At 32.4% G+C, this 14,391-nt stretch overlaps 1 protein-coding gene across 10 annotated transcripts in view; it reads left to right on the top strand.

Annotated features, from left to right (window-relative positions):
- Window positions 1-146: 146 nt before the first annotated feature.
- Window positions 147-14,391, top strand: part of Bap111 (Brahma associated protein 111kD) — a 28,610-nt gene continuing 14,365 nt past the window's right edge. For 2 of the 10 annotated variants that reach the window (XM_088236799.1, XM_088236798.1), the window contains exons 1-7: window positions 159-272; window positions 521-604; window positions 4,753-4,797; window positions 7,258-7,409; window positions 8,198-8,404; window positions 11,530-11,617; window positions 13,732-13,878. In XM_088236799.1, the coding sequence (XP_088092925.1) occupies window positions 541-604; window positions 4,753-4,797; window positions 7,258-7,409; window positions 8,198-8,404; window positions 11,530-11,617; window positions 13,732-13,878 (703 nt within the window). In that variant the 5' untranslated portion in view covers window positions 159-272; window positions 521-540. Of the gene's footprint in view, window positions 273-520; window positions 605-4,752; window positions 4,798-7,209; window positions 7,410-8,197; window positions 8,405-10,187; window positions 10,264-11,529; window positions 11,618-13,731; window positions 13,879-14,391 lie in introns of all 10 variants that reach the window. The other 8 variants (XM_088236795.1, XM_088236793.1, XM_088236803.1 and 5 more) reach the window with 6 other exon arrangements.

Here is a 14,391-nt window from a genome sequence, read left to right as displayed (position 1 = left end):
AAAATTAGTACGTCAAATTCGTTTCTTACTGAAAAATACCGTATTTTACCAAAATCTGGTAAAATTCCCGTAAAATTCCCGTAAAATGCCGAGGTAATTTTACCGCCTTGCATTCTAGTCACTAGTCACTACACTAAAGTGTAACCATAGACGAGATTATTGTGTGTAAGCTGTATAATCTGTTATCTGTGGTAAATAACCCTAACAAGTAGCGTAATACAGTTTTTGTTATGCGGCTGTCATCGAAATACTAAGTCCCAAGTCCTACAAAAGTTTGTTTTGTGCATTTATATTTTTGTCTTATTATAATTTTTTTTATAGGTTACTTCATGTAACTATTTGTATAACGAGTTCAGTAATACTGTTCGTATTTCATTGATTTTGCACGCGAGAGAACTCGACGCTGTATGCCATCAATCCCACCTTTCGTAGTTTTTTCTGCACATAATTTAGCGCTCTTTTTAAATTTTTCATAAAACAATCGTACGATTATAGTTACCAATCGTGTTTAACTTTTTAGGTGGATAATTAATCTTCAACATGGCTCTGCCAAGCAATTACAAGCAAGTAGCCATGACGATGCCGAGTCCTCAAAACACCACACGTTCGTATAATATAAAACCGATGCCATATTTTATGTTTTTTCGACAATTAAAATTACGGTCAAATAATATTTTTTTAAATATTGCCAATGCCTACTAGTATAAATTGAATATTTCTAGAGCTTCTTTTAGAAAATAAAAGTAAAATGGAATACACACAAACTTAGTATTTATCAAATCGTCGCAAAAACTGTTTGCATATGTAAAAAAAAAACTAATTTGCATTGCAATGCTTGATTCCTTTGTCCGCCTTCTGGTGTGATGGGTCAAGTGTTTAGATAGGTACCTCACATGATATTAAGTATGGGTTTGATTCCCGACTAGGTTCCTTCAAATATTTATTAGACAACAATATTTCATAGTCTTTGGACTAGCGACCGAAGCTTAAGACTGAAAATTTTACCTTGTGATTAATTATCGAAATACTCTACATTGAGTGACATTTAGACAGTTTTAAAAAAAAATATATTAAAAGTCTTTTTATGTAATGTTAAGAACATAGAATTAAGAATAGTCCAGAAACCGCATACGCACATCAAACAGAAGGCGACTAAACTTCCCTAAAATGAGTAGGTTTACGTTTTGACCCATTAGTTTCTTTGTAGACATTGCTCAGTACGCAACTCCTGATTTGAATTCAACTATGTCGTGTTGTGTCCTTTTAATGTGTAGAAATACCGCTAGGATCTTAAAGAAACAGGATGCAATCACATTTCATGTGTAATTAGCAAATGAATGTGTATGTAACAAATGCATTACTTAAAAATTGAATTATTTTTCCATCTGTCAGATTGTCGAAGAAACAAAATAGAAATTTCGTTAGTGTTGCCTGGGTAGTATTTTTTTTAACCTTACTTTGCTCATCTAATGAGAGAACCAATGAAAATTGGATCTCGGATTAAACAACTCTATCGTGGACCTTTGACCAACATTATCTTTAAAACATCAAATATTATTTAACATGATATAAAAATATCCATTTTATGTAAAATAACATTTGATTTATATTTTAAGTTTAAAGTTCATTAATTCAATTAGTCTTATTAAATAACCCTTTACTTATCTATTCTGTTGTGTCAATCAATATTTCCGCGTGCACATTAAAATTTTAGATAAATTAACGGATTGCTTTTTTTTACATTACATTTGTATTATAATTATATTTTTTCCCATCGTGCAACATTACGCGGCGGCAATGCGCGCGGCGAAAGTGAGGCATAGTGGGGGAATTATTGGACACAGTCCGATGTATTCAAATATGATTCTATGCTCCTTTTAGACTATTCTTAATTCTATGGTTAAGAAGCTCGAGTGATAAGAATTACACTTCTTCTCACCCTTAAACGCACCTAACCGTACATACATCACTATATCGGTAAACCAATAGCAGTTTATCGCCATCGTTTGCTTCATGAAGATAAGTTAGTCACTCTTTAACTTCAGATCGGTGGAGGGAAAATGAAATAATATTTTTCAATTAATTTTTAATTGTTACACTTCGATGAACAATTGTTGCGTTTGTTTATTGGCGCCTTTCGTGGTATAGTGGCTAAATTGCTCGCCGGTCCGATCCCCAGAAAGATCTCAATTAGTAACTGTGATTTAGTTGTAATTCACTCAATTAATCAATCTTTGGGCATGTTTTGCAAAATAAATAAATGTGTTTTTTAATATTTATCTATTTAAAGAAAACAGCGACAAAAAAATACAATTAAACCAAAATTATACAATAATTACTGTTTTCTCCATATTATTCTTTATTGGAGATTAAGGATTTTAGATAGCAATTTATGCAGAATTACATTCAGTAATTTTCTTCCCATAAAATGTCTAGTTTTAAGTATTCCTCCTTATCTACATAATACATTTATATTACCATTCCTCACAGTCCTTCATATATCTTGTATATGAAGCATGTTTATGCATTAGCTTTCACTAATATATAACATGGCGCATCTATTTATTAGTATTTTTCTGTATTCTTCACTTTTGTTGGCAATTACGTATTTATCTTGAAAACATTTAAGTAGATAGCTGACAAATAACATGGTCTAATAGCGCTGCATCCACGCTGCATCCTTTTTTTAAATGTCAACCTTTTATCTGTGGAATGGAATAAATTTAAATTATGTTTGTCTTATTTTTCAGCATTCATTATTTGTCTAATTATTTTTTAAGCTTATTTTAATTTGAATATAAAATATTGAAAATATAATGTAGCAGAGCAACAAAATGTACCTATTATTATCAATTTCAATAACAGGCAAAATATTTTTGTGATCAAAATAACTTGTACATTATGTGGTGTGATGCACTCAGGTACAATTACATAGAGATGATGCTTGATATAACGTTAATTTGAAATCGTGTTCTAAAAATTACTGAACAACATTGCCGTGCAAAACGCGCAGTGGAGTAAAAAGAACTAACTGTTTATGCCGCTTCCTCTGAATTCAAAGCTGGACGTCGCGTCCTTTTGCACTGCTCCACATTTGCCTAGCGTATATAAGGAAAAACACTATTTCTCACCAAATGTAAGATAAGCTCCGGAACCTATGTTGAATGGAACGCAAGTCTGGTGCTTAATGGTGTGATGTAGGTTTCTCAAAAATATTTGTTTTGCCTTCTTTTAAATTTAATATTTTCATATTTGTTAACAATTATTTGATGAATTATATAAAATATGCTGAATCTGATTGATTATTACAAATTATAACATAGCTAACGGTGTCATGGTAACTCAACATTAAAATATACTGTACTGTTTTTTTTATGGATTGGTTTTGCCATTTTTATTTCTACACTCCCAGAAACATTATTTTTAATGAAAAAAAATCACCAAAATAATTATATCATCAAAATATGTAATATTTATTAATCAAAGCAATAGACAATGCTTTGAAATTATGGCTTTTTGTATATTGTAGAAATAAATGCTGTCACGTTTTTATATTGGTTACTATATGCCATAATCCATATAAAATCTTTTTTTTTTTTAGTAAAACAAATACAAAACAATTTGTAATTTTGACAATCTCTGAGCAAAATGGAAACAAAGTCTGGTGGGTGCGATAGGACTTTTCCTTTCAACATTTCCAAGTATGTCTTGACCGCTTTCTCAACATGGGGTCAAGCAACTGTTCTCACGCAAACAAATGCTGTTCAACATCTCTCGGTTTCAATGCGTATGGCACCCGATTTCTTTGCTTCTGAATTATTCCCATGGTTTTGAGGCGTTTCGAAACTGCTTGAGTCACCCCCAAAAATCTCGTCAATTCTTCTTGACTTTGACACGAGTCTTCGTCAAGTTGGCTCCAATAGATCCAATTCTTCATATTTAAAAATCTCCTCTCTTCCACCGCTATGGTGGTCTTCGATGTAAAAATCACCGTTCTCGAAGAGTTGAAACCACTCGTGGCATGTTCTTTTACTACTAGCGGCCTCACCATAAGTATTTGAGAGCATTTGATGAGCCTCAGCAACAGATTTCTTCATATTGAAGCAGAAAATTAAGACCTCTTGCAAATGACGAGAATTCGACTCGTCAACTGACATTCTCAATCGATAATAACTTTATGATACAGGCACAAATCGGGACTTATGTTTATATGAGGTTAGGCGCCCAAGTTTATTGCAAGATGTATATGATCTATTTATATCGACCACTACTTACCGCTTAAGCTATCTACAGGAAAAGGCTAAAGCAAAATTGTACACCTAATAATATCTTGCCAAGTAGTGAATTCTTTTTTGCGGCTTTTTTCTCACAAAGTAAATGATTTGATACTCAAAAACATCAATTTATGGTGTTTCTGTCATGTATGATTAATTTTCTTGCCACCTGGGTTGCTTCCTGAACGCTTTATACGTAAATACGCTCTATAAAAGCGTTCAGAATACCAACCCGGGTTTGCCACTGACAAAACGTTTGTAGAAAATATGAACAAAAGCCAATATTATTACGTGTAGTATTTGACGATGAGAAATAATGATTTGAAACCGGAATGGGACGCTTCTATTTTAAAATCTATACTATTCTTTCCTTCGACATCTAATATTGCATCTCGCTGCCTGCTGTTACCCTTTGGCAGTTAGCATTTTAGTATTTTAATTTCCAGTTTGTTTTCTGTTCCATGTTGTGTTTGTACAGACATGATGACTGCTGGCTCTCCTATGGCATACAATTTACTAAAAGGTAACGTAGAAACGTATGCTTGATTAATTTGTGCTTTGAAATGTACATTTCATTAAAACCAACATTATTTACCAACAGGTATCTTGGTGACTCATTTTACCCTGAAAAATAAACTCAATTTTTATTGATCTATTATCATTATTGTATGATTTATATTGTGCTATTTTAATTTTACTGCACTCATAATATTTGTAATTTGAATTTGCTAAGACCCAGAAAAATTCTAATTAAAAATCTAATTTTGAAAATAGTTTATTTTCTTTTGATTGGGCCTTTTGTGTCATATTTGTACTAGATAATGGTATATATTTCTAAATTTAACATAGGTAATCACCAGAAAAATATATTTATATGCGACCTCAAAATTTGAAGAGAAAATATATTACTAAATGTAAATAAATATGTGTATATAACCACTTACCGACTTTTCTATGTCTACCGTCTCTTTGTCAGGACACTAATTAAACTGGTAACTGGTAAGTGGTCATATACAAATATTTAATAACATTGAGTAAAATGTTTGACCACAAAGTGAATTCTTTAAATATTAATAATATAAAATATATTTTTTAATGTTAGTACTGGGCGTCTACTCGCAGTACTAACTTGTTTTAAAGTTAATTGTTCTAATTACAAATTTCAAACTGTAATATTCACAGTTGGTAATAATGTATCGTAGAATTATATTTCTTTGCTTCATAGGCAGTATGTAATCGCATCTTCAGATAGGGAAAAAGATTATAGAAAAATATATTTATCATCACGCATTATTCTTTTCTGCATATTATAAAATACAATAGAACTTAAACCAAAAATAATCGTTTTGGTCAATGCATCTAACAGTATTATCGCATGTTAGACTGCAATAACTTGTTACATACGAGCTATATCCAGAGAGTTATTTCCGTTTGTATATCTTGCCACCGCAGCACTGCAATAACAGTTTCTCACATGCGTGTTACTTACCCTGACCTATTGAGGAGTTGACGCTATTACGAGTTAGCTGAGCGTTGTGTATGTTTCGTTTTGCTTGTTTGAAATTCCGAATAAAATTACAATTCCGCTGCTTTTGAGATAAGGTACAATTTTTACGAAACAGTTTATCATCCAGATGGACGCCCGCTTCGTTTGTCGCCGTGCATGTTATCACGGCCTTTATTAAATTACCGCACCCGTTTCCTTACCATCGAATCACTTATTACATGTTCTCAATACACTTCGCAGATCTGTTGATGAACGTGGACGAATTTAATGTTATAATTTTTTTTATAAATGATTTAATGTTCTTTGCTATAAGGAAATGAATTACAGACCTTGTCTCACAAGCGGTTAGATTTTCAATTTTATTCGGCATTTCAAACAAGCACCACTAAGCATACATAACGCTCAGCTAACTCATAATGGCGTCAAATCCTTCCCAGTAGGTCAGGGTAAGTACCATGCGTGTGCGAAACTGCGATGGCAAGGAATACAAATTAATGGAACTTACTTTCTGGATATACCTCGTATTTATGTTTGCTTCCAATGCTCCTAGTTGCATTGCTTTATAGAACGTAATCAATTTGTATGGCTGTTTTTCTTCTTTTCTTTTTTCTGTTTTTTCCCTCCCTTTCCAATACACACCTTCCCCGGTCCTATCACTTCAACCACAAATCCTCAATCCGTACATTACACATCTTTAATCCTTTTCCCATATTCTTACTCTCCTATTATTTATATTTTTAAAATGTCAACATGAATACTATTCACAATAATTTACTTTGAAATCCTACTTGGTTCTTTCCATCCTACAATGGTCTACCGTGATATTTTTCAATCCCCCTTTAAAAATTTTTTTTTGATCTTACCATAATTTTGAGTTCCATTTTACCCTTGATTTGTTTGGCTTTTCATTTCACAACCTAAATTCTTTCATTTTTGCATACTGCTCCATCAACATAATTATAATATACAAATAAACTTCTTATTTATCTCATTACTGCCTTAAAATTTTCAATGGGTTAAAAAAACAATATATCACTACAATTCCCTTCACTTAGCAAACATTTGCTTGGCTTTCGATCGCTATTACTAACATTCCAATCAATTTTAAACTCTAAAATTGTTGAAATTTTGTACAATTTTCATTCCATTATCAATATGAATCTTGGTCTTCAATTGTATTATGAAACTCTCTTTGCATTTTTGATCATATTATCACGCATTTAAATAATACTCCTCATCTCATAATGGTGTTTGATTTTTAATTCGTACTCCTGGCAATTTTAAACACCCATCCAACCCCTTTTCAAATCAATCGGCTTCTAAATTCCTTCCATGTATTTATATCTAATCACGATTCACCACACACCTCACCATCGTCAATCCACACCTTCACCGTCCCATGTCCCCGGCGCTTCCTTGAATCATAAGGCAGCCAACCTAACAGTCATATGCTCGGGTGGCCCCATCGTCCTGCAGAGCGACTCAGGGCGGGGGGCTCCATGTCCCAGGAGGGCAGAGGCTCGGGGGGCGGAGGGAACACCAAGGATGACAAGACCAGCCCTTTCGTCACCACGCCGCACTCGCACCCGGGATTTGTACCGCAAAAAGTCGGAAAGGGCTCTGCTAATGTAAGCATACTATTTATTCACTATAAATTTTTTATATCGTAATTTTTATGGACAAGTCAAAGTTATATTCCAACATCGAAAATTTAAATTTAGATGCGGTGTATTAATCAGCACGTTTGCCTACGATGCAAGAGGTCTCAGGTTCGATTCCCGACATGGTTGACATGAAATATTTAATTAACAAGGTGTTTTTACACTAAAATATTTTATAGTCCCTTGACTGGCACTTGAAGCTTAACTTGAGCTCGACTTACCTTCATGTAAAGTAAAGCAATGCAGACTAGAATTGTCTAATAGATAAAATTAAAAATGTACAATTAAAAATATACAGGAGTATACTTGATACTCCCGTCAGATCTTTATTCCATTAATGCGAAATTACATATGTTACTCTCGTTATCGGGAGATTCTTTTGTTTTGTTTGTTAGAAAGAAAGTTGAAATGAAAGAAAGAAAATTACGCTTTACATAACATTTATTCATCTAAATCATAAGTACAAATGGCTAACCTATTAAGATTGGTTGATGGTAACTAAATTACGAAACATAGGACATAATCGTTGTACTAAGCCGTACAAAGGTTAGGTCGATTGTGGTCATTCCGGAGATACATCTAAACTGAGCGCACGCCATGCCCACACAAGCCCAAAACCCCCGCGCGCATGGCTGTGACGTCACTTCGCAACCTCTCCGCTCTCGGCAAATCATTTCCGGTAGTTGATGAAACGGGCTATTCAGTCTGTTTTGTTTTCCACACTCATTTCATTAGCCATGTATATTAATTTTCAGGCTGCAGCCAACACTCCCAAGCCCCCTAAGCCGCCAGAGAAGCCCCTCATGCCTTACATGAGGTACTCCCGCAAGGTATGGGACTCCGTGAAGGCCGCCAACCCGGAGCTTAAGCTGTGGGAGATTGGTCGCATCATCGGATCAATGTGGAGAGATCTGCCTGACCAAGAAAAGACACACTTTGTGGATGAATATGAGGCTGAAAAGGTATAAAAAAATGTATAGTTTATGTAATTTAACCCTTTACGGAGCCACGCTGGAGACATGTTTAACAAGTCCATTATGTAAAATTACTTCTAAATTTGAATTGGCATTATGTCACACAGTTTTACTGTGGCAATAAAATTGTTAACAATATAGATTTGTTGCAACAGAGAGGGAAAACATTTTTGAGGAGGGAAGATAGGAGTCTAGGCAAACATAGGTAGAATGGCGAATGTTAAACAGTGTGTAAAGTGGCCACTTAAACTAGCCAATGACAGGTCATAAGCCCTGTAAATGCCTAGACTCCCATATTCCCTTCTCAAAAATGTTTTCCCTCTCTGTTGCAACAAATTGAAATATGAACAACTCCCTAGGGAGAAATTCCAGCCAGTCTGCAAGCATTTGGACATACTCAAAACATTGTTGATATTAGTTAGGTTCACGATCTCTTATTTTACTGGAATGAAATTAAAAAAAAAAAAAACTATTATTTTGATGTTATGTATGGTCAGTTTAAGCTACAAACTCGTTTAATTATAGATCGGGTTGAGGTCCTGTGGCAAGTGTCTCGGACTCACGGACCAAAGGTTCGTGATTCGAATCCCACTCTACCCCAACTCGATTCCATTTTCTAATAGTGAGTTATTTACAACTCATTGAAAATGGTCCTCAAAATTAAATATTTGGGTAAATCATAAGAACGCAAATATTTTTTTTCCTTTAAAAAAAAAATAAATAAATTGAAATAAACTGAAAAAGTCATAATAGATATGTGTTATTGACTTACCTCATGGTGCAGTAGTTATAAGGCTTGACTATTCATAAATTCCTGGGTTAGATTCCCGTTAAGGTAGACATGAAATTGTGATATTTCATCCCATTATTTCATCCCATTATATCCCCGAACTGGCGTGTGAAGCAAAAGGCTGATAATCTAGCCTCCATGTGACAAATGATTGAAATTCTATGCAATAGGGTCTTTTCACGCTTTAAATTATTTTTATTTATAAATAAGCTAAAAATATCAGTGGTAACGGTGTTAATATTTTTTTCGTGCAATGTCTGATAAATTTTTCATATTTGTTTTCCACCTTATGGGACAAACGGCGCATATGACTATTCGTGTCATATTTGTACGCAGTGTTTATTAGGAACGCAGGCGGCGAGCCGTTTTGTATGTGCCCATTTTTAATCCCGAAAATTATAAATGAAAACGTGTTTAAGACATTGATAAATAATGTCATTAGAATCGTAAAAATCTCCTCTAAATATACAGGGGGTCCGGTAATGAGTGGATAATCCTGCAGGTGCTTGTTTGTTGTTAGTACGTGACTTACGTATTTATTTAAAAACTTACCCAAGTCACACTATTCAGGGATCATTTTTGTTTTGTTTTTTTTTCTGATTACCGGACATCTTTCATATTACATTTTTAACATTATTCCTGACTTGTGAAAATACGCCATCGGTATAGTAATGCATTGCCACATGCTCTATTAAGTGCAGATAAGGGAAGAAGTCATGGTGCTCTATTTTCTATTCCCTTTTTTTATTAAACTATCAGTGCGATTCTGAAAGCTCTAGTGGGGATAGAGAAAGATTTGTTAGTACGTAAATAGCACAGGCGTATTAAATGCACACGCATTCACGCTACTTGTGTACTGTTTGAAAATAATTAGGTGCTGATTTGTCAATTGAGGAGAGAGATTGTTTAAATAATAAGATTATTGTTTTATATTTGAAATAATATATAATGGTATGATTAAAAGTGAATTCTGTATCTTAGGCTCAATATAATGAGTTGATGAAGGCTTACCACGCGTCGCCGGCATATATACAGTGGATGGCGTTTAAAAACAGAGGTATACGTCATATTGTACGCAACCAATACAGCGGTGGTGATCACGCAGTTTTCTGTCAACATTATTTTCAAATTCGGCACGGTCGAAACACAAATGCACTAATCTGCATCTAAGTTGATCAATTATTTTTTTTACTAGCCTTTGAAAATGTTGTTCCAGTGATCTGTGAAAAATTCTAATACACAGCTTGTAATATGGGGTAGCCTGTTCCTTTATATTGCTAATATATAACCTGTCCTTGCTTAATACTCCCCTTGATAAACATAATATTAAACCAAAGCTTGATATTGGATTAGCCCATAAAGGTATGACAATACGGTAAACTTATTAGATTTATTTAGTGTAACATTAATGATAATGGCGCTAGGAGTAATATTCCGTGTTATGAATTCGATATATCATGTAAATTAATTACTAAAGCTCTAAAATTATTCATTTTGAATGCTGTGATTTTCCGAGGTAATGTCTTAAGTTTTTATCATTGCCAACGTTTTGTGATCACAATGCATTATTTGTTTCTGCACTCAAATTTCTATGTGGTAATAAAGTTATTGTATTCTTAATAATATTGTATATTTAATAAATTTATTTTCATGAAATGTTACTGTCAAATAAATGAAATAATATTACCAGTGGTATATTAATTCCTTGTAAATAAAATATACTTACAAATGTGTGATTTTTAAACTGTCCCTAATTCATTTTATATTGTCTTAAAATTAATACTTTAAATAAATAAACAATTTATTCATTGAATGTTTAGAAATCACAAAACTATAGGATTGCGATTGGTTGAATGCACTAATTAGAGCACCCATTTGTTATAATAACTCCCTTGTATCTCCAGTATCCATAGACAATAAAGTTCATGTTTAAATCATAGTGAACTATAAAAAAAACAAACTTATACTCTAACTTGTGATATAAGTGTCCATTTTCAAAAATCTTTTATTTTAAGGAGACAAATAAGATAATGTTTTAATTAGTAATTTAGAGGATTGACTGCAATATTTTAGGAAAATATTAGTATGTACATGTATTATTATTTAGTTCAAATTTAGAATGAAAAAATCTTTCCCCAATAAACGTATACATTTTGTAGGAAAGATTTAATTTTTGTATTTTGAAATGGAAAAAGGTTTTTTTTTTCATTCTGATTCTGTTATTGTCTATGGATTACTCCCACCAATCACAATCTGGCACGCCTACTCCAAGGACTAATACTCTCCCCCCCTAAATACGGTCACAATCCATTACGTTTTCCAGTTGGATTATGAGAAGAGCCTCAAGGCTTATCACAATTCTCCGGCATATCTCGCTTACATCGCGGCCAAGAACAAAGTAGCTGGTAAGCGTAAGTGTTGCCTGCGTCTCCCTATCCCGCTTTTTAATTATATTTCTGGCTTACCAAGAAAATACCCACCTGCCTTCATGATTCACATTTGCCTATTCTTTTTTACCACCTTTTTATTTATGATTAATGATATCCTTTTAATTTTGTCAATGGTTTAAAAACAAGTATTTAATTATAATATTATTTTATGAAAATGTTTGATATTTATTTTCTTTTTGGCAATGGTTTAGGAGAGTGATGGGTAACCTTTTTAGATCGGCGTGTCAAAAATTTATTTTAAAAATAAAAATAAATTTTAAAAAAAAACTTACATTAGTGACTCTTTTGATGCTGAATTGCATTTGCTAAATTGAAGGTTGGCATTTTGTAATTTTTAAATATAAACAAGCTTTACAAACTTCATCACTCAGTCGTTGTCTATTATTTGCTTTAATATTATTCAATGCCGAGAATAAGGTCTAACAAAAGTATGCAGATCGCCTGTAAACAATGCGCGTCACCCAAAATATCTTGGCATGTCATTTCTGACATGGGTATCATAGGTTACCCATCACTGGTTTAGAAGATTCTTTTCATTAAAAAAAACCTTTTTACAAAATGACAATCAATTTTGAAATGTTTGGTTAAAAATTTTATTTAACTATTTTCTTGGTAAACCAGGTATTCTATAATAATATAAGACAAAATTAAGGTATTGTATTTTTACATTGCATTTACTATTTTATCCACGCATGCTTTAGCCTACTATATTAATATACAAATAATTATTAACAATCACTACTAATAATAATAAATCATTAAAAATTTTATAAAAGATTTTAAGAAGTCATTATTTGTGCCTTGAGATGTATTGACAAAAATATACTGTTTCTACTTATTTTAAATGCCTAGTTCTTTCATGAGTAATAAAAGTGTTCTCATAGGTTACATGGCACAGTGTATAAGTGATGTTTTTAGCTATCTAAAATAAGTCATAATATGCAATATATGAAAGCAATCTTAAAATTAATTTTATTAAATTTAATTTAATATTACAATATAAATATCCCAGTCAAATTCACAAGAAAACCTTAGATGGTATTGAAATTTGTTCAGTCGTTGCGATACATGTTAATCGCATCATGTCATAAAGCAATTGAAGATATTTTTTAGGTTATTTTAATAAGTTTTGGCAAAACATACTTGATTATTTTTTCAATAAATTTCTCTCATTCCCAAGTACTTATTATTTCACAAGTCCCTTACACTGTCCATAGTATTTGCAATAACTTAATATGCAAGTTGGTAGCGCTGTGCGAAATTTCATGTTGAAATGGACACTAAATAATATTAAATCTTATCAAGATTTAATTATCAAATAGCAAAAATATGAATCAATTTTCTCAAGATGTTACTTGCAAATACTAACAAGTTTAGCTTTATTTAGGTATCTATTGCATTTCCCTGTTAATAATTTATTATTTATCGCTTGGAAAATTACTTTTAAAATGTTTAAACATTTTAATCGTGATCTCTATCGGTGAGTTTTATGCATTTTTATTTTTAATTCTGATGTACAAATTTGCCTTTGAACTAGCTAATTGCTTTAAACTTTAAAATAAGTTTTTAATTAAGTCAAACGTTTAAAAAAGAAAGATTTATAATCAAAATGTATTTCTTTAAAATTGTGGAATATTACATTTTGAAAGGCAAAAATAAAGTCATTTTTATTGATGTTACCTTTTAGGTTATTCTAATTACAGAATTTCATTACTTTAGTTTCAAAAGAGTATTTTTTTATATTTTATTTTTTTATTCTTCTACTATGTATGAGATATTAAACATATCCATAGCTCTCTAGGCGTAACACAACGCTTGCCTCATCCACAGTAGTTCTGGGTTCAATACCTAACGAGATCACAATAATAAAATGTGGTCTTTCTTAAGCCTGAGTTTCCTGCTTTTATTCACCACTGGTTAGAATTATTACTTTGTCGTGGTGGAAAATAAATAAATTACAATTATAACAAATTGTTTTTTTATATTTATTTCACAAAGTTAAGTGCAGGCGATTCGATAAATATTGTAGATATTTTTTCCGTGGACACAAAGTAATATTTTTTCTATGTTGCCAGTTGTGGGTGGTCTCGAGGAGCGGGAGGAGTCTAGTGGGGGTGGAGGCGGGCGATCCGGTAGTGGAAGTAGTAGCAAGGCCCAGCAAGCCCAGCAAAATGCACATCAGGATAGAAGGATTGATATACAACCAGCAGAGGACGAAGAAGGCAAGACAATCAATTTATTTATATGTTTGTTTTGATAATTGAACATAAATTTTTTAATTATTTGACGTACTTATGATTTATTTAAATATTAAAATTTTGCCACCTCATAACGATTTCAAATATAAGAAAATCACAATAAATCAAAAAGTGCCTACTTGAACATAGATTTTACATTTCTAGTGTGTTGATAAGTACACAGTGGCATATGTGAACTCTTGTTTGCTATCTATATTAATTAATAGTTTATTAATTTATTTGCAAATGTGAATTATTTGAATCACATTTACTATCAAATTCTGAAAGAAATTGTGTCTACTCACGGATTAATACGTTCACTGCCAGCCTAAAATTTTTAAATCTCAAAAAAAAAAACATGTTTATTATCATATTGGCTCGAAGATTAAATAATAAAAAATACAAAATAATGTGTATATATGTTTGTGGAAAAATGTAAAAATGATAACTCCGCCGATAGAGAGGTGGCACATGGATTAAAAACTGCTTCCTATCTCC

This window comes from Micrasema longulum, unplaced genomic scaffold (assembly GCF_059751315.1).
Source record: "Micrasema longulum isolate JH-2025_06_02 unplaced genomic scaffold, ASM5975131v1 h1tg001608l, whole genome shotgun sequence".
NCBI classification, from domain to species: domain Eukaryota; kingdom Metazoa; phylum Arthropoda; class Insecta; order Trichoptera; family Brachycentridae; genus Micrasema; species Micrasema longulum.
The sequence above is the reverse complement of the archived record's forward strand: the minus strand, read 5'-3'. Positions and strand labels throughout refer to the sequence as shown.